The sequence below is a fragment of the Capricornis sumatraensis genome, chromosome 17 (assembly GCF_032405125.1).
Source record: "Capricornis sumatraensis isolate serow.1 chromosome 17, serow.2, whole genome shotgun sequence".
In the NCBI taxonomy this organism is placed as follows: Eukaryota; Metazoa; Chordata; class Mammalia; order Artiodactyla; family Bovidae; genus Capricornis; species Capricornis sumatraensis.
Genome location: NC_091085.1, coordinates 74,070,637 through 74,095,328, shown reverse-complemented (window position 1 = coordinate 74,095,328; position 24,692 = coordinate 74,070,637). Strand labels below are relative to the sequence as shown.

Here is a 24,692-nt window from a genome sequence, read left to right as displayed (position 1 = left end):
ATATTTCTTCATATTGACTTGTCTGGGCATTTTTCTCAAAGTAGGTGGTCCTCCACAAATCCTGTGAAGGACCCCTGCTTTAGAAGGACCCCTGCCCAAGAAGAAAGGGGCTGTCTTTTTGTAATATTTTCACCTGATCTCTGTTCACTGTTATTATTATAACTCAGTTCGTTTTTTAAATCTGGACGTTAACTATTCAAAAATAATTTTTAATTTCTGTATGTGGATTACGTGTGTGTACGTGCGAAATGACACAAGAACTTTCGTAAAGCAGGCAGGATTAAAAGGATTTACTTCTCTTGTATTTTCCATTCTACCAGAAAGACTATATTAAGGGAAACAGAATTTATACACACAGGAACCTTGCATAAAACCTAGATTTTAGGGCTGTGCCCTGTGACATGCTTGTAACTGAGTCCCATATGGAGTTGTGAAGTCCTCCCTCACGTCACTTGGCCATGCGGGACTGACCTGAGTGTGGTCCCTAAGGCGTTTGTACTGGTGACTCTCCATGGACAGGCTCCACCTCAGACCCAGACGTGGCAGCGCTTGGGGTGCACAGAACCCATGGTTCTGATCTGTGTTTCCAGTCATGGTAGTTGCTCTCTAGCGTGTGTTAGAGTCTCATGAGCATTTCAAAACTGGTGTGGGTCTGCTTAATTTCTTGAGTGTGATGATAAGTATATCAAAATGCTGAAACTGTTGAGAAGTGTTTAAAATTTGTTCTTAGAGATACTGACAGCAATCCAGCAACCAGTTGTGGTGGACTTGTTGGTCAAGACTTGTATTGCTTTTTATTATGTAGTTGTTTTGCCTTAAGGTAAAAGCTTAGAGCAAAGAGAACCCAACGGACAACTTAATGTCACATAGAAGCATTTCCCTGCATTTATGCAAAGCACAGTAAGCCCAGTCAGTTTCTGTCCTGTGTTTAGTAGCTGCAAAGGGCTATTCTGGCCGAGGTTAGAAAATTTTTCTCTGGTTTTCTTCTCCGCCTCTGACTTTGTTTTGTTTTGCAGGACTACAAAGCTGATGAAGACCCAGCATTATTCCAGTCTGTCAAGACCAAGAGAGGCCCCCTGGGACCCAACTGGAAGGTACTGGATGCTGACCTTTCTGACAGGCAGAGTCTTGGCAGCAGGACACTTGACAGGTCCTGAGTTTGGAGGAGCTGGCGACGTTTAAGTGAAAAATAGAAATGGCACAAAAACAGTTTTATTTGCGATAAGGACTCACAGCCAGTTGCAGTTGGCCAGCAAGTCTGTGCTGCATTAACAAACAGAACAGAGCCAGGCTGTCACTTTCAGCATAATGCTATTCTGATAACTCTTACAAGAGACAAGTGATTTAGTCTTTGGGGATTGTAATGTTCTCTTTTGAGACTTGAAGCAGTACAGAAGTCTATGTTAAATGAAGGTTGATAGTTTTAAATTTAGTCTTAGTAAAAACTGAACAAGTTCACCTTCCCCAGGCTCATGTTCCTGGCCTTTTAATAGTTATATTTTGGAAAGCAGGGCACCAGAGAGCAGTCTTGATGGCAAGTGCTCTAATAGAAAGCACATCCTTATTTTTATTTGTGGAAGTAAGGAAAGCAGTATCCAGGTAGTAATTTAAATCGCTATAGAAATATAATGGATTTTAAAGACACCCGCTAAACCAAATGACAAGCCCTTAGAGAAGGCTTAATGTGTTGATGGCAAGTTATTACAGCTAATTTGACAAGAGAAGAGGAGCATAAAAACCTAAACATGCCCAAAGCAGATTCTCTACCAATGGGATTTTACTTGGTAACCAATCTGTTTATGCTGAAGCCAGTCACAGGTCATTGATGAATGATGCCTAGGTGCTAGCTGTTGCTTGTAGATAGGGGATTACTATAACAGCCCCACAAGAACCCAGTGAGTGGCTCTCCATGGGTGTTGGACTGTTTGGGACTGTCTCGCACATCAATTAAAATGAAGAATGAGTCTGACTTTCTTCTCTAAGAGATGATTCATAATTATCTTATTTTCACATTTGTTCTCTAAGTAGAGTTTGGTTCAAGATTCTACCAGTTTAATGGCCATGACTAGAGACTTCAATACCCAGAAAGTGATATATGTCACTTAGAAATTAAGGGACAAGTTCAGTATATGTGTTCTAAATTTACTCTAATGGATTTAAAAAAACAACACCCCTTTCAAGATTTCTCGCTGTGAACTTTAGAACTCACCCTGAGTCAGAGGAGAAGCCTTTTCTCTGAGATTTAACAGATTTAACACAGGCCTTGAGAGAGAGAGAGAACTGTGCTGGAGCGGACAGGAGGCTGCTTGCGAGGCTGCCAGGGGTTCTCAACAGGCTGTCTGGTCCCAGTAATACCAGCTCCTCTTTTCAGGGAATGGTAGGGGGCCGTGAGCTTGAGACATGGAGGTGAATTAAATCTTGCATTTTCTTCACATTGTCAGTTTTTCAAGCATAAGCTTGAAAAGGTGGTGCTATATAATATGGTGGGCTATTTATGTTTGGGTGCCTATCTTTCCTATAGGAACTCCTAGCCAGTTTTACAGAAGACAGCAAACATAGCTTGACAGTCTGATTTCTACCTGATTTCCAACCTTTGGGAACTTGGGATATGACATTTACTACTTTTTTATTTCTGCTTTTTACCTCTTTAACTAACATTGCTTTGTCTTTTTATTATCCATTAATGGTTACTTAAACTTCTAGAAGAGGTTTAAGTTTTAGAAATGTGAATTTTGCATTTTTGTCAGGTTGCAATGTAATGAATTTTTACCCCGTGTGTGTGTGTGTGTGTGTGTGTGTGTGTGTGTCTGTGGCAGGGGGTTGAACAATAGCTGATTTCTCAGGGAGAGTGTGGCTGATAGTGATACCATTCTATCCATTTGCCTGTCAGTTGTTAAACTCGAGCCAGATGATGGCAGGTGCAGCTACTCCATAAGTTGGGTTACTGTTTAACTGGATTTCAGTGAGTTATCATGATCTCAGAAATAACTCAGGTAGTCAAGAATAACTAAGGAACCCATCTCTTACTGCTGAGATAGATAATGAAAAGTAAGAAGGATTGACTATCTAGAAAGATTCCAGGGAAACAGCTGGAATCATAGGAGCCTCGGGACTGACTCGCCCTTGTCGACGTCTCCTGCCGCTGTTCAGCAGGCCCTACTTGCATGGCACCAGAGGGAGCCCCAGGGAAGGGTGACAGTGGAAGGTTTCTGTCCTTCTGAAATACGGGAATAGGGAAGAAGCACACGGTGCTTGGGGCAGAGGGGAAGGAGAAACCCGTCATGGACCCGCTTCCCCAGGGCTGCATGGGACAGTGCTCCGGACCAAGTGGTGGTTCTGCTGCGCCCCAGAGGCGCTCTGTGCCCCTCCGCAGACTCGCCTTACCAGAACACATCCCAGAGTGCATCCTCTGCCCCGTGCACACCCCGTGATCTCTCTGAAACTTCCCTTCACTTATCCCACAGTGGTATTTTCCTTCTGAATTATTGCAGTATTTACTGCTTGTCTGCACCAAACTGGATAAGGGAAAAGAACCGTTTTCTTGGTACTAGGCGCAATAATGAGGTCGTATTTAATCTTCACAATTTTCCTATGGGGTAGATACAGTTGCTTCATTTTATAGATGAGAAACTTGGCCAGAGAAATGCGGATAATAGTCACAGAAGAAACGTCTGCTGCTTCTGTCATACCTGATTCAGTACTCATCCCAGAGATGCATAAGGCATGGAGACACAGCAGATTTTCACTCCTCATCCAGAGACCCCACTCACCAATACATACCTTTATGCCCTCCTGTATCATGGTAGGGGTGTGGCTCTCTTATTCATGGTATTTGCCAGAATTTGATACTTCTCTTAATACCAGTCATATTTCCAGTGGTCTGGGAAGCTGTTAGGAGACAGTGGCACTAGGGGAGACCCATTAAAAACCCACCATGATCAAGAGGCTCTGAGTATTCTGTCGTAAAGCATTAACTAAAGGATTTTCAGAGAGTTTGCTGAGAATGAGTTTTGCCCAAGCTTATTAAAAATTATCCCAGAATTGCCTCTTGGGAATCCACTGCATTATTACATGAACCATTGACAGTGAATGCATATGCAGTGAATGAAGAGCTTTTGGATTAATTTTCTTTAGGACAGAAATTAACTAAGACAGAAGTAGCACCAGTCACAAAAACCAAAGCTATACTTGTAAATGTCAAATGGCTAAGTGGTGATCCTGAGTAACATGGTGGGGAAGATTACAATGTGACCAAATAAATGATTAGTTGGATGGTCAAAAAAAAAAAAAAATAAAAATAAAAAAAATAAAAACCCACCATGAATCTTACAAGTTGTGACTTAAATAACTTAACTGAGGCGTGTTTCCACATCTCTAAATGGGGAGTGATATTAGTAACTGCCTCTGAAGGTTTGTGTGAGAACTAATGAGTGTTATATTCCCAGCAGAGAGGGAGTGTACAGTAAATGGTAGCTTTCTGTTGTTGTCAAGCCTCTATCATCTCCTGGGCGTACTGAGATCAGTGAGTGTGCCGCCTTGTTGAGGACACAATCACTCCTTTTCTCTGTCTAGTGTCCAGGGGCTCCCATGGTTCCGGTGTTTGGGGATCGTCCATCGCATCCTGGTTCACCCGTCCTTACCCCTCGTGGTTATGAGTGTTTAGTGAGTGCTTGACCCAGGGTCAGCCATAAAGCAGAGGCTGCACAGTTTTAGAGCCTTTGTTAGCAGGGGGTCATGGGGTTACCAGGGAATAATCGATTTTCATATATTCTGTATTTGTTGAGAGTACAGACTTCTTTAGTTTATGGTATGATACATAGCTTTTTAATTTTTTTTAAATTACAAACCTAGAGGTCCAGACTTTAGATGTATATATATTCATTTTCCCTCTAAAAAAAAAGAATTTTTAAAATCTGAGCACATGAATTATATTTTGTTATTTAGGTCCCAGTGCTTGGTTGAGTCTGCATAATAATAGAGTATTTTATAACCTGATAAACATTTTTGCTTCAAGGCAAAGCCATGCATTTCTCATGGATGTAAGTGTGTTTCTTCTGAATAGCATTAGACATATATGTATGTGTAGATTACACACATCCATATTGTGGTTCCTTTTGTGTTTCAGGGGTGTGATTACCAATAGCAGTGACTTATCCATTCACATGTGGATACCTTTAACTTTCCAGTTTTGCTTTCTCTGATGGGTGAGGAGTTGTCATGTTAACCAACTGAAACACCTTTGAAGATTATAGCATGGTCTAATTTTTTTCTTCATTTAATCCAGATGCCTCATGAAGACATAAACTGTTGTGCCTATAAAACACACATACACACGTGTGTGTGTGTGTGTGTGTGTGTGTGTGTGTGTGTATGTGTGTATGATAGTTAATAATTAGGCCTGTAAAGGTCTTTGTCAGAGGCTTTGCTTGACATGTCTTGGAAGACTTGGTGTCTGAATACTAGGGTATTAGGGGATCGAGTTGAATAAAGAAGTTGATGCAGAAATTGTGGTGGCTTTTATATTCCCTCCTTACATATCTTTATATAAATAGACTCTCTCTGATCTTGAAGACACGGGCAGTTTATCTCCTGTGCCAGTTCCTTCTAGTCTGCACGGAAGCGCCGGCAGCTGGAGCTTGACCTGGCCTAGCAGTTGCTGCGCCGTTCACCCACGTGGGCACGCTTTAGGTTCCTTTTGGACTTAACCCTGGGGGCCGTGCTGGATTCTCCAAGCCGGGGGAGGACAGCCGTCGGTGGGTAATGGGAATGCTGCTGTATTTTCTGCTGTGCTGCCAAGACGCCTTTTTCCTGTTCCCCTCACACCGTGAAAAGAAGGCAGATGTAGTTGCTGGTGGCCTAACGTAAAGATACCAAAGGTTTCTGTGGACCGGGAATGGGGAGAATGAAAAATGGGGGGATGAGGGAGAATTTGAAACCCCGCTGTGGAAGCCTCATTGAGGTCGAGACTGGCAGGGAAGCAGCCCAGATGGTCCTTGAGAGGCTAATGAGCCCTGCCCCTCACTGAGCCACCCGAGGAGGAGGACTGGGGGGTGCTCTCCTGAGTCCTCCCCTGGACCCGGCTCTGAGTCCGGGAGGGATGTGAAGGCATTTAAAACCTGCCCCTTGCCTGTGATCTCACATTGGAAGCCCCATGGGGGGTGGTATAAAGAGACTTAATAATTAGTTTCTAGTTAGACCACATTATGGATTATCTTTGCAGACCCTAAAACATGGCATGCTCTCTCTTTTTTTTTTAAGTATTTGTTTTGGCAACTGGGTTTTTAATTCAGTATAAAAAAATAGGCGTTTCACCCTTCAGTTCAGTTTAGTCGCTCAGTCATGTCCGACTCTCTGCGACCCCATGAATCACAGCACGCCAGGCCTCCCTGTCCATCACCAACTCCCGGAGTTGACTCAAACGCATATCCATCGAGTCGGTGATGTCATCCACCCATCTCAGCCTCTGTCGTCCCCTTCTCCTCCTGCCCCCAATCCCTCCCAGCATCAGGGTCTTTTCCAATGAGTTAACTCTTTGCATGAGGTGGCCAAAGTCTTAGAGTTTCAGCTTCAGCATCAGTCCTTCCAATGAACACCCAGGACTGATCTCCTTTAGAATGGACTGGTTGGATCTTCTTGCAGTCCAAGAGACTCTCAAGAGTCTTCTCTAACACCACAGTTCAAAAGCATCAATTCTTCGGTGCTCAGCTTTCTTCACAGTCCAACTCTCACATCCATACATGACCACTGGAAAAACCATAGCCTTGACTAGACGGACCTTTGTTGGCCAAATAATGTCTTTGCTTTTGGATATGCTATCTAGGTTGGTCATAACTTTCCTTCCAAGGAGTAAGCGTCTTTTAATTTCATGACTGCAATCACCATCTACAGTGATTTTGGAGCCCCCAAAAATAAAGTCTGACACTGTTTCCCTATCTATTTCCCATGAAGTGATGGGACCAGATGCCATGATCTTCGTTTTCTGAATGTTGAGCTTTAAGCCAACTTTTTCACTCTCCTCTTTCACTTTCATCAAGAGGCTTTTTAGTTCCTCTTCACTTTCTGCCATAAGGGTGGTGTCATCTGCATATCTGAGGGTATTGATATTTCTCCCGGCAATCTTGATTCCAGCTTGTGCTTTTTCCAGCCCAGCGTTTCTCATGATGTATTCTGCATATAAGTTAAATAAGCAGGGTGACAATATACAGCCTTGACGTACTCCTTTTCCTATTTGGAACCAGTCTGTTGTTCCATGTCCAGTTCTAACTGTTGCTTCCTGACCTGCATACAGGTTTCTCAAGAGGCAGGTCAGGTGGTCTGGTATTCCCATGTCTTTCAGAATTTTCCACAGTTTATTGTGATCCACACAGTCAAAGGGTTTGGCATAGTTTTACCCTTAGTCTGTATTAATTATGCAACTCCTAAGAGGATACCAGAAGAGCCATTCTGTCTCTTCCAGAAGCTGAGCTCCCCAGGAGCAGCACATGATTAGTTCCAGCCTTATTTTGGGCCCTTGAATGCCTCTGTTCTTGGACAGAGCCAGAGAACTGGGTGTGGACGGATGGGGTGTCCCGCTCGGGTGCGTGGAGTACGTTGACAAGGTGGGCCTCTTGTGTCTTCCTGACACTGTCAGGGACAGAAACTTCTTGCGTTTCACTTGAAGGGTGAACTTGTGATTTCACTTGTACTTGGTGTCACTCCTGGAGTAATTGGACACAAGCATGAAGTATATGTCAGAGTTCTGATTAGTAAAATGGGTGTGAGCTACAAAAATATTAAGTGTGGAGACATGGAAAGTGTGACCAATCATTCTCTCCCAGGCAATAAGCTTTGCTGTCTTTATTATTGTGAAACTTACTATGTAAGTTTAACCCTGGGTTAGTTTAATCTTTTGAACTTGATCCCACGTTTACTTCTTCCATCTGACAGCCTTTGCCCAACCATATAAGAATCTCCTGACTCTGAAACCTTCCGAGTGTCAATATCGATGCCCTGCTCATGGCCCTTGGTGTGTCCCGTGTCAGGGACACAGTTCACAGGTTCACACTCCCTCCCTTAGCCCACCCACTTCGTCCCCACCTTCGTCCCCACCCTCCAGACTCTCAGCCTGTAGGCCCTGTGTCCAGTGCACTTGATAGGTGCAGTGCCGAGCACAGGGGTCTGTCTGCTCAACATAGACACTTAGTATCCACCGAATTCAGGTTAGCCATCTTAAGTAAACATCAGTGTTAGACTCGCCATGTACTTGCAGAGAATGTAATGTCCAGTGTTGGCCTGTCCACATGGCTACCAAAATCGGAACAGATTGAGGGAATGGCTGGGAATGGTAGAATCGGGCTCTACTTGAGATTTCGGCACACATGCTTGACACACGTCGTGTGATCTTCTATTGATGTTTACTGATGGGTGCACTGGCAGCGGCCCCAGCAGTGCATTTATTCATAACATTTCTTTAGTGAAATCTGGGCTGGAAACTTAACCTTACGAAATCAGCAGCTGAAATTGAGCATTCAAATTGTCTAAAATTGAAAAATTAAAATATGAAGGGGGTGTGAGCCTTATAGAAACTGCTGTGTCCTTGCAAAATGTTAACTGGTAACATGTAGCATATATCTGTTCTGTCTTTATCCCGACACATTTTAAATAGGAAAGAGTATATGTGCAGTTGACGTGTAGGGTGACATTGAGGGCACGCTTTCAGAAAATGATTCTGCAGAATGCCTTTGGGGCTTCCCCACCCCCCTTTCACATTTGTGTGTGTTTGTCACAGATCCAGGAAACCAGTTCTTGTGGAGCGCATGGGCTGATTGCTCACCAGCCCGGTTAAACACGCTACGTTTTGTTTAATTACGTTGTGTGGCTTCAGTATACATTACTCTCCCTTAGGCCTTGTCCACATACCTCAGAGTAACCTAATATGTGTCGTTAAATTAAAAACATGATTTGAGTTTAGGGGTTTTGTTTATAGTTAGAAACGTGAAATGTAAGGAATTCAGTGAATACACAAACTATTTAAATACAATTTTGGAAACATTTCACAACTAGCTAGTACTACAGCTGAAACTTAAATCATGTGGAGATGAGTGATTTGGGGTTCTTCTGTTAGCCCATGACTTTATTTTTTATAGAACTTCTGATTCTTATATTTTGATAACCCACCATCCTTTACCTTTTATTTTCAGTTGCTCTTTTTAATTTTCATGCCGTAATCTGTATAAAACTTGTATTTTCATTAAATACAAGTTAAATAATTTTATTTACTCCTATATTAGGTTAGGAAGTGTTAGGGTTGGGCTGGATTGGAATTAGCTGTGAATGATCCACATTTAGATTGTGGCTTTATTTGTTAGGGGATTTTTTTTTTTTTCCAACTGGTGGAAGAGGAAAGAATCAGAAAACATTTGTATTATTGAAGGCCAGAGAGCAGACTCTGCCCTTGGCCAGCATCACGTGAGTCTCCTGAAGGCTGGGCAGACCAGCCAAAACTCCTTCGGGTTGTCTAGATTCTGGAACACTGCTCAGAATATGGGGGTCACAAATATTTTGTCCCATTTAGATTACCATTTAAAGGTTACATATTTTTTCATAAGAATACTTCTGGTAACTCTGAAGAGTTGATAATATTTTACTCTACGTTTATACTCCATTTTTGCTTTAGAAGTTTAAGATGAGGAAAAATTAAATATGGACTGGACCAAAGTTATATATTAAAGATCTTAATTCAACTTTTAGCTTTGATTTATGAACCATCAAAAATAGGCAGAAAAACATTTATTGTTGTAATCAAAGATGAATGAAGATTTAAAATAGATCCCAGATACTAATAATTTAAGGCAAAGTAAATTGTTGTCCTAAAATACTCAGCTGACAGCAAAAACTTTTATTTTAGAGTCTTACTTTTTAAGTGTATTGGTTTTTTTCCCTGATTAGAAAATGATACATATTTATGAAGTTTTGAAAAAAGTCAGTTGTAGCCTCACCATTCAATCATTGCTATTTGTTATATTCCCTAATTCACATAGTTAATTTTGTTATAGATGTTTATGCTATACACAGATACCTACTTATACTCGTGTTATGCTTTGTACTCCTTCATGTAACAGCCCATTGTTTGGAAGACCTGTGAGGTATTTCACCAGCTGTTTCAGTGGGTATGGCATTTACTAAGTCCAGGCTTATGCTATTGTAAACATATCTGCAGTGTTGTTATTTTCTTACCTGATGAATTGTGATACATTACTGAACGTAGAATTATCAGGTTGAAGTGTATACATCATCTATATAAGATAAAAGCAGCTTTAAGACTTTTTAATTACTTAGTGTCAGGACGCCCCCCCACCCCACCCGCTTTGCCCCAGAAAGATTATGCCAAAAGAATTCTTTTTTTAACCACTTATAGTCAAGTTCATTATTGTCTGTCATTAAGTAATAGAGACTTTTCTTATTTTCTTTATTTTGTCACTAGTTTTAAGACCATAGCACAGATAAAGAGGTGAATTGCAAAAGTCATCTTTAGATTGGATGAGATCTCAGATATGACAGATGTTAATAATGTAATATAATAATAATAATACAGTGTTAATAATAACTGAAAATATATAACTTCTGTGTTCTCGTCTTTCTCCAAGGCTCTTTAAGATTATGTTTCTATATGTCACCTCGGTGCCTCCCCCTTTCTTGTTGATATTATGGAGAATTAGACCAAGAAATAAAGACAGCAGGCTGTTTGTTTACTTGTTTATTTTTTAATTGATTTCCATATTCTTCCCTGAACTTTTTTTTTTAATAATTGGATAGAAAACCAAAAGCAGATTGACTATACATTTTACATCCATGGAAGAGAGCTCAGAGAACTGGTTCCTTTTTGTCCTATCACTTACAGTTTCCAAACTAAATTCTGTAGACCAGTAGATTTCATCAATTACCAGTAGTCGTTTTAATTGGCTTGAGCAGCCTGCCAAAGTCACTAGGAAGATGTGAGAAGCAAACTCGGGTGATTGTTGGAGTCACATGTGTGTGCTCTGTTCTTGGAGGCCCGGCTTGGTGTAGGCATGTGTGTATTAAACTTAGCTTACTCTTTAATTAGAACCATGCTTCATCCCGCGGTTTTTCTAAAATGGGGGGGAGGGGTGGGTGGATTCTGAAGAGCTGGTGTTCTAGAAACACCCAAGGTTCTCACTTAGCACAGGCTGTCCATCGACGTGGAGTTTGGAGAACGAAGCTCTCAGTAGCGTGACGTGGAGTTTGAGAACGAAGCTCTCAGTAGCCCATAATTAATAGGGACCTTGGAATGTTCCATTCCTGGAAGGTGTCTTAGGGCTAATCAGTGGTTTATCAGAGGTTCTCCCCCGAGAGGACGTTTCAGCCAGAGTTGGTGGGCAGGGGGATATTTTGTTAAGCCTGGGCATATTACAGAATAAAATGCAAAACTATAGCCAGTTTTAAGACGAGCCATTGGACGTCAGGGACATGAGCCTAGCCCCTGCAGCCCTGGGCCAGCCCCACCCCTCACACCCAGCTCACAACCCGGCTTTCAGTGGCACGTCAGTGGGGGATAAATAGGTCAAGTGGAGCCCATCGTTCCCTTCTACTGGCCGGGGGAGGGAACGAACCCTGACTACGTTACATAGGTTATTTTGCAACCCAAGCCCCTTACTCCTAGTCTAGCACTGCTGTTTGGCAGGTGTACCTCACTGTGTTAAATACCTTATTTTGTGTACACCCCAATGTATTTCATGTGAGCATTGTCACTGACCGTCATTGGATTAGAGTGCACCTCCACACTGGCTCATTGCTTATTGAAAAAATGATCTGTAAACGACCAGCCGTGTCATTGACATTTCAACGAGGCTGGGCCCTGAGAAGCTCACTGCCCGCTGGGGAAGGCTGTGGAGTGACTTGTAGACCCCAGCGCCCAGCTTAATTAAGTGCAGGGCCTGCAGCTCAGAGATGGGAGTCCAAGGCCGCAGCATCCACAGTAGGTGTCCCTTCTGGTAGAGTTTGTTGGTACCGAGGGTAGTGGTTTCATCATTGTTTTTATACATAGTTACTTTCCTGTCTAACAGCCATGTGTGTCCTCTGATAACACCTAGCACAGATTGGGTTGTAAATGATGCCCAATTAATACTTGCTGAATTAAACTTGTTTACAAATTAAGGGTGTGTGTGTGTGTACCCATCCATGCTGAATGTTAACATTGTACTCTGTTTTATGGGAAGGAAATTGGAAAAATAGAGCTATAAGCTAGTCAGGTTCCTCTGTTGATACAGAACTCACCGACGAAAGGACAGTTTGCTGTGCTTAATGTTTGTATTTAGATGCTTGTGGTGCTGCCTCACGGATTTAATCCAGGTACCAGGTCATCATTCAGAAGGTGGAATGTTGTTACCGAAGACGTTTGCTGAAGAAAGATGATCAGTCATGCAGGACTCTACACAAATTTTGAGTCCTATTAATAATACCAAAGTAAAATCTTTTTCATGTATCATAGAATTCACTTCAAACTGGAACATTAGTGAGGGTTTGAAGGGGAAGGTGGGGGGAGTGAAATGTGGCCTGGTTGCTATGATTGCATAAATGAAGAATAATCTTGAGGCTTTAGAATAAGACCCAGAAATTCATCATTTAACAACTGTATGTACCTGTGGCTGGCTGGAAACAATACTTGCTCACACACAGCAAAGTTGCTGCCGGTGGGGCGAGCGTGTGAGTGGAAGGTGGCAGCAAGTGGCAGCGGCTCCTGGTGTGGCTGCAGCCAGTGCCGAGGTGCCTTGAGTGCTGGGTGACACCGAGAGCAGTGAGGGAGAAGGGGAGGACCCTTGTAAAAGGCGTGCTACCTTCTCACTCTGTAATTTAGTTTTTGTAGAAAGGGCCCCTATAACTTTCTACTCTTTTGGGAAACTTTCTTGAAAAGCTGTTTTCCATATTCAAGTTGCTCTTTGAGCTCTATGTAAGAATAAAGGAGAAAGAGAACTAATGCATGCTCAGCTGAGTCCCACCAGCTAAGCACGGAGCACACATACCCTGCCTTATTTAGACCTGACGACAGTCCTGAGATACGGCTCTGCTCTTGGAAGTACACCAGGACTGAGCCGGGAGTTTGCAGGGCAGCCCTTTCCCTCCCCGCTGCTGCCAGCGGTCCCCACCTCTGCCACCTGGGAATCTTTGAGCCCGACCTACCTTCTGGGCTGGACTGGGAGCTCCAGGCGCGGGCCCGCGGCTGCCTTTGCTCACTGCTGTGGGCCCCTCCCAGGCTCTCTGCTCCAGCAGGCAGGCAGTCCGTCTCCTGCACTAGCCCCTGTGGGAGAGCCCCGTGATGCAGTGGGTCCATGGTGAGGACACTGAAGTGTGCGGTGAGCTGGTTCACACACTCCCCCAGCTCACCCCTCTTCCCCAAGTAAACCTCGTGCATTGTGCCAGGACAGCCGCCTGCGCTGAGTTGTACCACAGAGATCAGCAGCAGTACTGTGGGTTGCAGCGCCCACCCCCCACCAATTTTTATAATGAAAAATTTCAAAAGCAGTCAAGAAACCCAAAGCAGAGAACTGTAAACGCCTCCACCTAGATTTGCCACTTGTTGACGCTTCGTCGTGTTTGTTTGTTTGTTCCCTCCTTTTCTGCCTCCTCGCACTCCTCCTCTCCACTCCAGTTTTTTATCTTATTTCTGAACCTAAAAATCCAGAGTAAGTTTTCATACTCTTAGACCTAGAGTAACGTGTTTTGAGAATCCAAATTCTAATTGCTTTTTTGTTTTCTTATGAAAGTAAATTATAAACATTTTGTTTTTCCAATCCAGATAGTTCTCCCTTTCTCCCTTGCTTCCCCCCCCGCCCCATTATTTTCCCTTTTTTACCCTAACTCTCAACTACATTTAAACTATGAGATATAATTACTTGTGGAAATCAAAGTCCTGATTTCTGGAATTTGCTTCCAAATACTTGGTAATAATAGATGATTTTTGCTACTACATACCTTTTCAAGTCCCCTCATTTGGTTGGAAAATACCTCAATTAACAGCAGGGCCCCTGTGCTTGCCAGAGCTAAAAGACAAGCTTCCTCATGGTGTTCTTACTGAGGCCCAGTTAAATGGATGAGGCCCCAGCACATCCACGGTGGGAGTGCGATAATGGCGTTATGAAAACCTCCACATATTAAAGGCATGCTGTTGACACGATGTGAATAGAATTTGGTACTTAATGTGAAATCCAAATAGTGTGATTTGAGGCAGAGCGCTGTGCCTATTAAATTGTAGAACTAGGAAGTAGCCTGCTCTGTGGAAGGAGGGTCGGCAGCAAGGGAATGCTGCTGCTTTTGCTAAAATGATTTCAGATTCCCAGGTACCCGAATTAAACACATACGATGTGATTTTCTTCATAGATGTCTGTGATGTTGTTACACAGCAGTCAGTTTTAATCAAGACTTAAATATTCAAGTCACGATTTCCCATTTTTTATTTTCCTCATCCAGAAGGAGCTGGCAAACAACCCTGACTGTCCTCAGATGTGTGCCTATAAGCTGGTGACCATCAAATTCAAGTGGTGGGGCCTGCAGAGCAAGGTAGAAAACTTCATCCAGAAGGTAAAGCCTGTCCCAAACGCAGTGACTAAGCGTGGGTTAAGACTGGAGGTAGCCGTTAGTGGGGTGTTGTCTCTCTCACCACCTTTTCCTTCTCATTTGGGTGAAATTCTTGTCCCAGTATAATGCCTCGCTGCCCTCCTTTTTCTCCCTACAAACAGCAAAATCAGATACCAGTGGAGGTTTTAAGGGGCTTTCTCTGGGGAAGAGCAAAGCATTCTTTTTGAGCCAAGTGCTTTCCTGATGGTTTGCCCAGCTTTTCTGTGGGGAGCCCAAGGGAAGCTGGGTCCCGGCCCTGGCTGGAGGGGAGAGGCCAGGCCTTGCTGCTGAGGCTCCTCTCTTCCTGCTGGGCCTGCGGCCTCCCCGCAGGTCTCTCCGGACAGTGCTCTCTCTGAACTTAGCACCTTGTGGTGGGATGTCCTCCTCGGAGGTCCTCACTGAGAATGGTTACACCGAACCTGTGGTGACATGATCTGAGGATCCCGGTTCTCATTACCTCTTTCTTATGTCGTCTTCATTCAAGAGATAGTAACACAAGTGTTTTGATCTAGACAGGGGAGAATTGCAGTTGCACAGATACTTGTGATTATAATTTTGTAAGGAATATGAAAGTTTCTTTGGTATTTAATTTTCCTGTAGGGTGAATAATTCATAGATGTCTGTGAATTGTCTCCATTGTCATTATTTAGAAGCCCCTGTGTTATCTTGGAACTTCCGACAACTAGTTGTATCTGAGTTTCACCATAACTTCTACTTTTAAACTGTAACTGCTGTAACTTTTTTTTTTTCTTTTAAGGATCTTAAAGTGCTGGAAACTTATTATTCCTAAGCCTGCTTGCAGTTGGTCACAGTAGGCATTCTAAATACTGGCTCTCTTTCTTCCTCTTGGATCAGAATAATTGGTTAACAATCCAGTTCTGATAAAGAAGTTACACATATAATTGATGAGGTCCCTTCTGTTCATGGAAAAAAAATTTTAAGTTGAAGATTGTCCAGAAGTATTAAAGTACTCACTGTTCATTGCACTTTTCTCTCTTTGGGAAGTGTAGTAAAACTTAAATAATCCAGCAGTGAAAGCCACGAATTACATACGTTAAAGTCACTAATTTTATGTATACACACACACACACACACACACATACATATATATACCTATTAATAGTAATACTAGAGCAGGAAAATTAATGGAGAGTATGTAGTAATTCTTAAGTTAATAAAACATCTTATTCTGAAGAACCCAAGACTCTTCTTTCAGTACATGTTGTATTCTGCCTCACAGTATTTCTTTGAATTGCAGGGGAAAATGACAATGTGTGGTTCTGTAGCAGAAGTCAAATTGACCTTAGGTCATTGACATTAGAAAAATGTAAAAATAAGTTGGGTCTGACAGGAGCTCGTGTTGGATCTGAACTCGTCCACCACGTTTTTTTCACTTTCTGACAAATCATTCTGCCTTTGCAAGAAGAATCCTTTCACATTTCTCAGGGAGATTTTTGTTTTTATTTTGCTTTACAAAATGTTAATGGGATGGAATTAAGATTTTCACTACTTGAAACAGTGGTCTTTTCAAGCCAAGAATGTGTCATTTCATGGGTTAACTGGGGCATATAAAACAAAAAATGTTTTTAATGTTAGAGTTTTGCCATCTTATGATACTTTTCTTTTGTTTTAAAAGCAAGAAAAAAGGATATTTACAAACTTTCATCGCCAGCTTTTTTGTTGGATTGACAAGTGGATTGATCTGACAATGGAAGACATTAGGAGAATGGAAGACGAAACTCAGAAAGAACTAGAAACAGTAAGGCTTCATTCTGTGGAAATTCTCTGATTTCCCTTTTCTAAAACTGTGTCCGTGCTTAATAAGTTTAGATGTAAAATTAGGGAAAGTGTTATTGAAAGCCATTTCTTGCTGTCTGTATCCTTGTTAAACTCTGGTTTCTTAGACACTAATATCCTTCTATTCTGATTTCTCTTTTGTTGAGCATCTTTATGCAAGTAGCCTAGAACTCTGTTGATCTAGAATTTGTTACCCATAAAATGTCCAGTGGTTTTGTATTCTCTTGCACGTGTTGGTTCTCTGTGCTGGTGCCTGGTTCACAGTCCTTTTAGGCATTCACTTAACTTAGGCCAAGTTGCCTCTGTCATTTTATTATCACAATAGGCTATTAACGTTAGCACAGTAAGTCCTAGTTCCCTCTTCTGTACCCAAGAAAGCTAGTGGTGCTGTCATGGACTCCAGAAGCCTCCTCCCTCCCACAGCCAGTAGTGACTCCTTATTTCTTACAAGCTTGGGGCAGAAATCCAGGTGATCCCTGGACTAGAGGCCTGCGGGCCGCATCTCAGAAAGTACAGCCCACCCCAGCTCCTCCCCGCACCTGTGAGCCAGCCCCGCAGCTCGCGAGCACCCCCTTTCTCCCAGAGCGGATGGTTCTCCACCCCCCTCACTCTTGCCTGTGTCTGGTTTTGCTTTTGCTCTGGGCTGCGCTTCTTCTCAGTTGAAAGTAAGGCCCTGCGGGGAAGACGAACGCGAGGAATGTCCAGCGAAGGCTCGTGGTTTCCGTGCAGTCATCCAGAGTGCTGCCAGCAGCCCCGGTTTGGGAAGCCCCTCAGGCAGGAGAGGGAGTATTTGACGAGTGCCGGTGTGTGAGGCAGGAGCTCCGTTTAATCGCAGGAGACCGGCAGCACATCAGGCTCTTGGGCACAGGAGGAAATCTATTTGCCTGGCACGTAGCATTGTAAAGAATCTGTGTTTAAAATTGCTTACTTTTGGTGATTATAGCAGATCTGCTTCTGATTAGCTTTAGACAAACCTTCTGAGAGGACCAGCACATATTTTCTCTATAAGGCAATAAAATGTTTTAACCTTATCTTATATGTAAAGTAAACTTTAAGCAGCCTCCAGCTTATGAATGGATTTTGTTCCAAAAGTTTTTAAGTTCAGTTTCTGAAATTTGGAACGTTTCCCCCGTAGTAGCAACATAAATCAGGGTTTGGTTCGCAGGCCAGCCAGTAGAGGCCTCGCCAGCCTCAGTTCCTCACACGGCACGGCTCTGAGTTCTGGGTCTTGGGAGCGGGCTGATAGGCTGGCTGGTACAGAAGACCGTCCCTTGCCCGTGTGTTTAGGCTGGCCCCAGGCAGGATGTTTAAGCAGGCAAGAGTAAGTCATGGGTGCTTGCTGTCTTCCCTGCGATGCCTCTGTTCCACAGCTGCCGCGCTGTTTCTCTCGAGTCAGACGCCCTTCTCTGAGCAGCGCCCCTCACCACCGCACCGTCTCGGCCCCTTTCGCCCGCCTTGCCTGGTTCCACTCCTTCCGGGTGCTGCAGGCTCCAGAGAGCCACCAGCTCTGCCTCCAGCCCCTGCGAGCCACGGGTGTCAGCTGAACACAGAAGAGAAAGACCAGGGTTACACCCTCATCCTTAGTAAGCTTACGGTACAGCCTTGGCATCTCCAAAAAGGGATTTGCCAGCACCAGTTAGAAAACCGAAAATGGACTTCTTGTACTGGTTTGAACTCTCAGGAAGGAGGCTTTCTTTTGATTTCTGTGCTGAGGCCCCACTCGTAGCACGAGGAAGAGTGGTGATGGCCAAAGGGTAGTGGGCGGAGCCCTCGGGCAGACGACTGAGGCCACCTCTTCCCCGGGGTGTGCTCGCTTCCCTGTGAGCACTTCAGTCTCAGACACCCAAGCGCAGTGCCGGCAGGAGGTGGTGACTGTCTCCCACCTGTGGCAGACCTGCAGGCCCAGCTGCGTCTCCAGGCACACCTGTCACTCGCGTGTTGGGAATTGCACTTGAAGGTGTAAGATAGGTAGTCAGTCACACAGAAACCCAGCTTATCAGAAAGCATCATGATTGTACCCATGTGGCCTAAACTGACAAATTCCCTCATAAAGTGGGTAGTAATCTGTCTTTGGTTCAGGGTTGGGAGTCCATGGCAGTTTCTTTGTTGAAGCATTTCAAAAATACTTCAAGTGAGATTTCAGGGTGAAGTGCTAGTCATCTTAACGTTAAATCCCACATAGGTTATTTCGCTCTAGGTCACCAGGGACAGCTTTATTCCGCATCACGTCGCTGCTGCTCTGAGTCCTGACGGTTGGTTTGCGGGCATCTTCTCAGTCCGGGCAGCAGCATGCCTGCAGGCCAGAGTGCCTACCCAGAGTGCTTAACATTTCCACGTCCTCTTCACTACGGAGGCATTTCCCCTTTCTTTGAGGTCTTGTTTCCCTGACACCTGATGGTAGAATTTGATGTGTTGTAATTCTTTTCTTAATTCTCAAATATTTTAAGAGTTGGATTTCTTTCAAATGGGTTTTGGCCCTGGAGAGAAGGCATAGCATCTCGAGAGGTCAGGCATGAGAGGAATGCCCGTGCTTGTCATCCCACAGAGAAACACTGAGATTAGGCCCAGCAGCTGAAGAAATACTTAGGGCAGCCTTAGGCTTGTTCTTCCTGGCCCTTCAGGGGAGGGTGGTGGGAGGGGTTGAGCTTCAGAAATGTGCTTATTGCGTGTGCTCCTTTCCTGTCCATCCTTTCCTTGATTTTCTCATCGAGTCGTCTGTAGGCTGGGGTGAGCGTCTGTCCTTTGATGCGTCCTTGTGTTCTTGTTTGTTCACTGTCCCTGTGCGCTCTTGTTCTTCTTTCGCCTCCCGCCCTTTAATAAACTTCCCGTGAAGAACTGGTCTCAGAAGCCAGAGGTGGCCACACCACACGGCTTCCTCTCTGGTCCAAGGACTGTGAAAAAGTGAACCAGACCATCAGGGCATTTTCTCACACTGTGTTGGTGAGCAGTTCGCTCACCCTGGAGATCTTTGATAATTTCACGTCATCAGTCTGCAGGCTTTTGTTTCCTATTTCCGAGAATAGATATTAACATGTTTTTTTGTGCTGTGTAAGAAGAAAAAGCCTTTTGTAAGATTTTCTTTAGATCAAGGTAACTAGAATGGCCTCAGAACTTCATTTTTGATGTGGATATCTGCTTGTAAACAGGCAGCGATCACTTCACAATCTCTTCAAGGTCTTTTTCTCCCTTTGCTTACTAACCCATTGTAGAGCCTGTGATTTCAGCAGCTCACGATTTTATTTTACATCTAGATGCGTAAGAAGGGTTCCGTCCGAGGCACGTCGGCTGCTGATGTCTAGATGAGTCCCCTGTAGGGTCAGAGACAATACCAAACTGTGTAAGTGAAGACCTGGGTGACAAGAATGCTTAAACACCAGAACCTTTTTGGTAATGGGTAGTTAACTTGCTGAATAGAGACAGTGTGTTAAATGTGGTTTAATTTTTAGAATTTAAGAGAATTTAATATATTTCAGACACTGACAGTGAATACAAGTTACTGTTGTATAAGAATTTCATCTGTGGAGCAGGTTGGATTTAGTAATCCCAAGTTACTTCTTAGTGCTGCAGGTTAGAATCCAGCTGCCAAGTACACTCACTCACCATGCAGCTCATTTCCCATCGACAACCAGTTAACTGACCTGTTTCTCACTAGGACCTTTTGTGGTTAGCAAGGAAACATGTAAAAGCATTTAAAATCAAAGATCCTTCATCCCATGCCATGAGGGTCAGTCTCAGTAATCCATTGGATTTGAAATGTTTTTCTGAATACCAGGAAGCCTTCCTTCATGTTGACTCTTCAGGAATCTTTACATTTAGCTTTAATATGTGTAAATGCACTGGTTTTCATTTCCAGTGTGAAATATTTGTATGGTGTTACTTTGTTCATACACATTTACATGCCAGATAAGAGATTTTCTTATAGGGGAGAAAAGAGAACATCAGAATCTAGCCCACATGTTGAGACCAGGATGGGTAAAGAAAAACAGGCAGTATACTGTTGCTGTTTGTTAATGCTGAACTGTGGTGTCTGTTGAGGAAATGACAGGACAGAGCAGTCCTCTCACCTGCTGTTGCTCTGCGGCCCCCTGACAAGTGCTGCCTGCTTTTCAGTTACTGAGCAAGTGGTGCTCAGGCCTGAAGGAGAGCAGCACCAAGTCAGAGTGGAGGGCTCCTCCAAAAGCCCTTTGCCTAAAACTCAGTGCTCACTTAAAAGATTTTAAAAATTTATTGTTACTTTCATTAAGTTTTCCTGAGTTTCTGCCATTATTTCTGCTTCTAACTTATTTTCCCTCTGATGAAACAAAGTATTATGCTCTTAGTAAGACCTGAATCGAGGTTAAATGTTAGAAATGTAGTAGTTGGGGTGTACTGTCTGCCAGAAGTCTTGCTACACTGAGGATTTTTTCCCTAGAGAATGTTTGCGACAAGCTGTTGTCTAATGTTTTTTGTGTGTCTTTGTGTGTTTTTGTATTTTAACACATTGCACTGTCTCTTGCTTTTCTTACAGTTACGTAATCAAGGTCAAGTAAGGGGAACCAGTGCAGCCAGTGATGAATGAAGAAGAATCTGACCATGTCTTGCAGTGTTGACGTTTCCCAGACGTGTGCTTGTGGGTCTGTGCCCAGAGCCACGGGTCCCAACTATGTGTGTATATATATTGGTGTGTGTCAATCTGTAGCTGTATATAAAACGCATGTAGAGCTACAGATCCCAGAACACACACTTGTGTATATATGTACATACAAACATACTGAAGGGATTAGTACAATTTCTCCAAAGTACTGTACCTGTCTGCAGCGAGAACGCAAAAGAAAGTATTTTCAGTATATATACCTGGGACAGATTTTAATAATTATCAGAGTAATGCCATTAATGGATGAATCGACTGCAATGTAATACTAGCTGGTATGTTTCGTAAATGGCAAGTTGTGGACCAAGATATATATATATATATACACACATATACATATATATATATATAACCTTTTATTACTTTTTTGTTCTTTTAAATCAGTCTCTTACAAATTTTAATTTTAGTCCCATAATCAACAGAATCCCACAAGAAAGTTTATTAAAAATCTTTTGGTATTCCAAGGAATCTGGAATGAAACTCTGAATGTATTTAAAATCATTTTTCTGGATTTTCGTTATCATACAGCCAAATTGGACAATATCTATTAGTAAAGAGAGTTACAGGCCAGTTTTTACTTGTTTGCCCCTGAGGTAAAGCTCCTTTTAAAAAAATTCCATTTTTTATTGAATTTTTGTATTTTAAATTTCAAGTATTTTTCTACATCAAGTCTAGGAAAAATGAAAATGACGGTCTGTGATTTATTAAAAAAAAAAGAACACTGTATAATTTTTCAGGCTTCTGTTATGCAAAGACAGAAATTGATGAAGAAATTAATAGGATTGTAGGCTGGAAGAAAAACTGGAAGTATAGCACTTCCATGGAGTCTTGTTTCTAAAATGACTGTTTTCTGAAATTGCAGCTTGGAGACTATGCAAATGATCTAGATTCCTCACAATTTAACACGGTAGAACATAGATAGTGATGACGTTTTGCTCTTTTCGGGTTGAAATATATACTTGGAGGGGGAGATGCTGCGTATGAGACAGGAAGAGATTCAGAGGCAGTTCGAGGCCTGTCTGCACACGGTTAGGAGGCCCGGCCCGCGGCCAGCGCAGCTGCACCCGCTGGGCTGTGCTCTCCCGGGACGTCATTGGAACACACCCTGAACACGCATCCGGAAAACGCAGCCTAGAAGCTGCTGGCCTCCTCTTTTCCTTTTTTTTTTTTTTAAAGAAAAGAACAATAGCTAGGTGAGATTTTTATCATCTTTCTCTGTCCAAGTCTAGTTCTCCTGCCAGTCCTGGGCGCTCGAATAGAATGTTGTCGTTGAAGCCTTCAGGTCCCAGCCATCTTCTTTAACCTCCCACCCCCCCTGCCCCACGCCAGGCCCCGTGGTCATGCCACATTCGTTATCTGATTCGCTGACAAACCCGCCCTCCCTGCTCCCTGGTTTCCCGCGGAAGCCCTGTGTCCCCACTGAAGTGATCAGAGTGGCCTGGACATGGCTGTCCAGGGTCACTCCTGTGTGGCAACACCTGGTCCCCTCAGCTGCAGACCCCACATCACACGTGTCCTCTGTGTACTCAGGATCAGAACCGACGTCTACTCTCTGGGCACTGCTGTAAGATGGGTTTTGTCAAGAGCATAATCATTGTCTGCAAAGTGTCTGATGCCAGGAAGATTATTGCTAATCTGGTGAAGTGGAGAGTCTCGCCTTCTCCTTTTAATGAACTTAACTCTAACTGGCGTCTGTAGCATCGTTTGGGAGCTTGGGCGCACGTGGAAATGACGGCCCAGCGCATGGACTTTAATGTTTCTCTAACAACTGTGGAGATTCGAGGGAATGTGTGGTGAGTGTAAAGTCTCTAGTTTACTTGGCAGTCTCTTGTGTAAATTACAGGAAAACAAAGTAAATGAAATTTAAACAGAAAATAAATTTGATCACAAAATGCCACTTGTGTGCTTGAGTGGTGGTTCGCCTGATGCCACGTCTGGTTCAGAACACGGTGAACCGCCTCTCTGCTGTTTTTCAGGAATTCTGCGGTGTGCAGCACTGTCGCTTTGGGGAAGCATCTTTTTTCTTGTTTTTATTGCAAGCCTCTGTTCTGGAGGCATGCCTATGCCACCTCAAGTTGGTACATTTGATTTCTTAAATAATTTTGTCTCTAAAAGCTGAACAGTAAAAAAGGATTATATATTATTCTCAGGTTGTCTAAAAAATTATTTTTTAAGGGGAAAATTATGGAAAACCCATAGTATTGGTTTTGTTTTTTTTTTAAACCCATAGTATTTTTTAAAGTACTGAGGATTTTGCCATTTCAAGACCATGGCTTTTTGGTTTGCAGCCGGGTTTCACATCTCCTCTTTGGGGACTTTGTCACTTCCAGTCTTCTGGTTTTAGACACACAACTTTTCTCGTGGTGCCAGCTTAACATTCTAGAGCAGTTCAATCTTCAGAGAGGTGGCCGGCTGTCTAGATGGATTTAGTGTAATGTTGTATTTCCAAGGTGTTCTTGTGTGTGTGTTCCAAGGCGATTTCCTCGGCGTTTTACTTCAGAGGTGATGCTTGCATTCTCGTGCACTGCCCGCCACCCGTGGGCTCAGCAGTGCGCTTGCTTCCGCAGCTGGCCCTCCGGCCTCCTGGAGGTGCCCCAGTGAGCAGCAGAGCGGAGTCCAGTGTGGGAGACCAGCGTGTGAACAGGTAGGCGACGGCTCCGTCTGACAAGTCGTCGTCTGACAGTAGAGAGTTGGTGGAAAGACACCTGAGACGTCATCCACGTCATACGTAGGAGAAGGCTAAAGTCCAGGCTGAAGGCAGCTAGGTAGCGGGGTCCCTGGGAGCCCCTCTCCTGACCCCTCACCTTCCGTGTGGAAGGAGAATGTTCTGACTGTTCTTAGACTCAGACCCAATACCATTGAGAGCCACTGGATGTTAGGAGATAGAGTTGAGTGGGTCCAAAATTGATTTTTTTCAAGTTGCCCTCATCGTCAGTTTTAGAGTTGGGGTCTTCACGCAATTGGAGGGAGGGAGGGAAGGTGCTCGAAGACAGGTTAAAGGTTGTCCTGATGACCCTGGAGCATCTACCGGGCGTGCTTCCTAGGATCCCTGCCAGGGTCACTTGGCGTTTTCTGACTTGGAAATGTTAAGCAACCACGATCTCTTCAAAACCAGTTATTAAACTAGATTGGATTAGGGAAAGTAGACAACTTTGAGTGTTCCGTTACACTGCTGAGCACTGATTCAAAGCAGTTCAGCGCATGCAAACCAAAAGCTCTCAATCTTGGCTCCACTAAGACTCACACGGGAACCTTTAAAAATACCAGTTGCCCACCAGTTGCTTTTCTATGGCTTGTGTTCAGTGTGCCGTTTTCAAACGACAGGGGAAAAGCTTAGAGAACTTCCAGTCTCCTCCTGGAAGACAGTCGAGAAGACCACCTTCTCTCTAAGTCATCAGACTCCTGCTGGTTCTTCAGAGCCCAGTGCCCACTGTCCACACAGCCTTCATTTGCCTAGCATGACCGCCAGCGGCCCATTCCCCTCACTCAGCTGCTACAGGCTCTGCCGCCTCGGTTAATAATGCTCATTGCTTGTCATCTTTCGTGTGTCTGTACGTTCCGCTTCCCACGTGAGCTGGGGAAGTCCTCGCGGGCAGGGGTCACAGTGGCACCCCAGAACCGCCTCTCCTGGTGGAACGTCTGACTCTGAAGCTGC

At 43.7% G+C, this 24,692-nt stretch overlaps 1 protein-coding gene across 2 annotated transcripts in view; it reads left to right on the top strand.

Annotated features, from left to right (window-relative positions):
• PITPNB (phosphatidylinositol transfer protein beta) overlaps nucleotides 1-22,905 on the top strand; it is a 63,855-nt gene extending 40,950 nt beyond the window's left edge. Inside the window, exons 8-12 of one of the 2 annotated variants that reach the window (XM_068989573.1) lie at nucleotides 1,017-1,094; nucleotides 14,464-14,574; nucleotides 16,247-16,369; nucleotides 19,659-19,744; nucleotides 20,915-22,905. In XM_068989573.1, the coding sequence (XP_068845674.1) occupies nucleotides 1,017-1,094; nucleotides 14,464-14,574; nucleotides 16,247-16,369; nucleotides 19,659-19,706 (360 nt within the window). In that variant the 3' untranslated portion in view covers nucleotides 19,707-19,744; nucleotides 20,915-22,905. The remainder of the gene's footprint in view (nucleotides 1-1,016; nucleotides 1,095-14,463; nucleotides 14,575-16,246; nucleotides 16,370-19,658; nucleotides 19,745-20,914) is intronic. The other variant, XM_068989574.1, reaches the window with a different exon arrangement.
• Nucleotides 22,906-24,692: the final 1,787 nt, after the last annotated feature.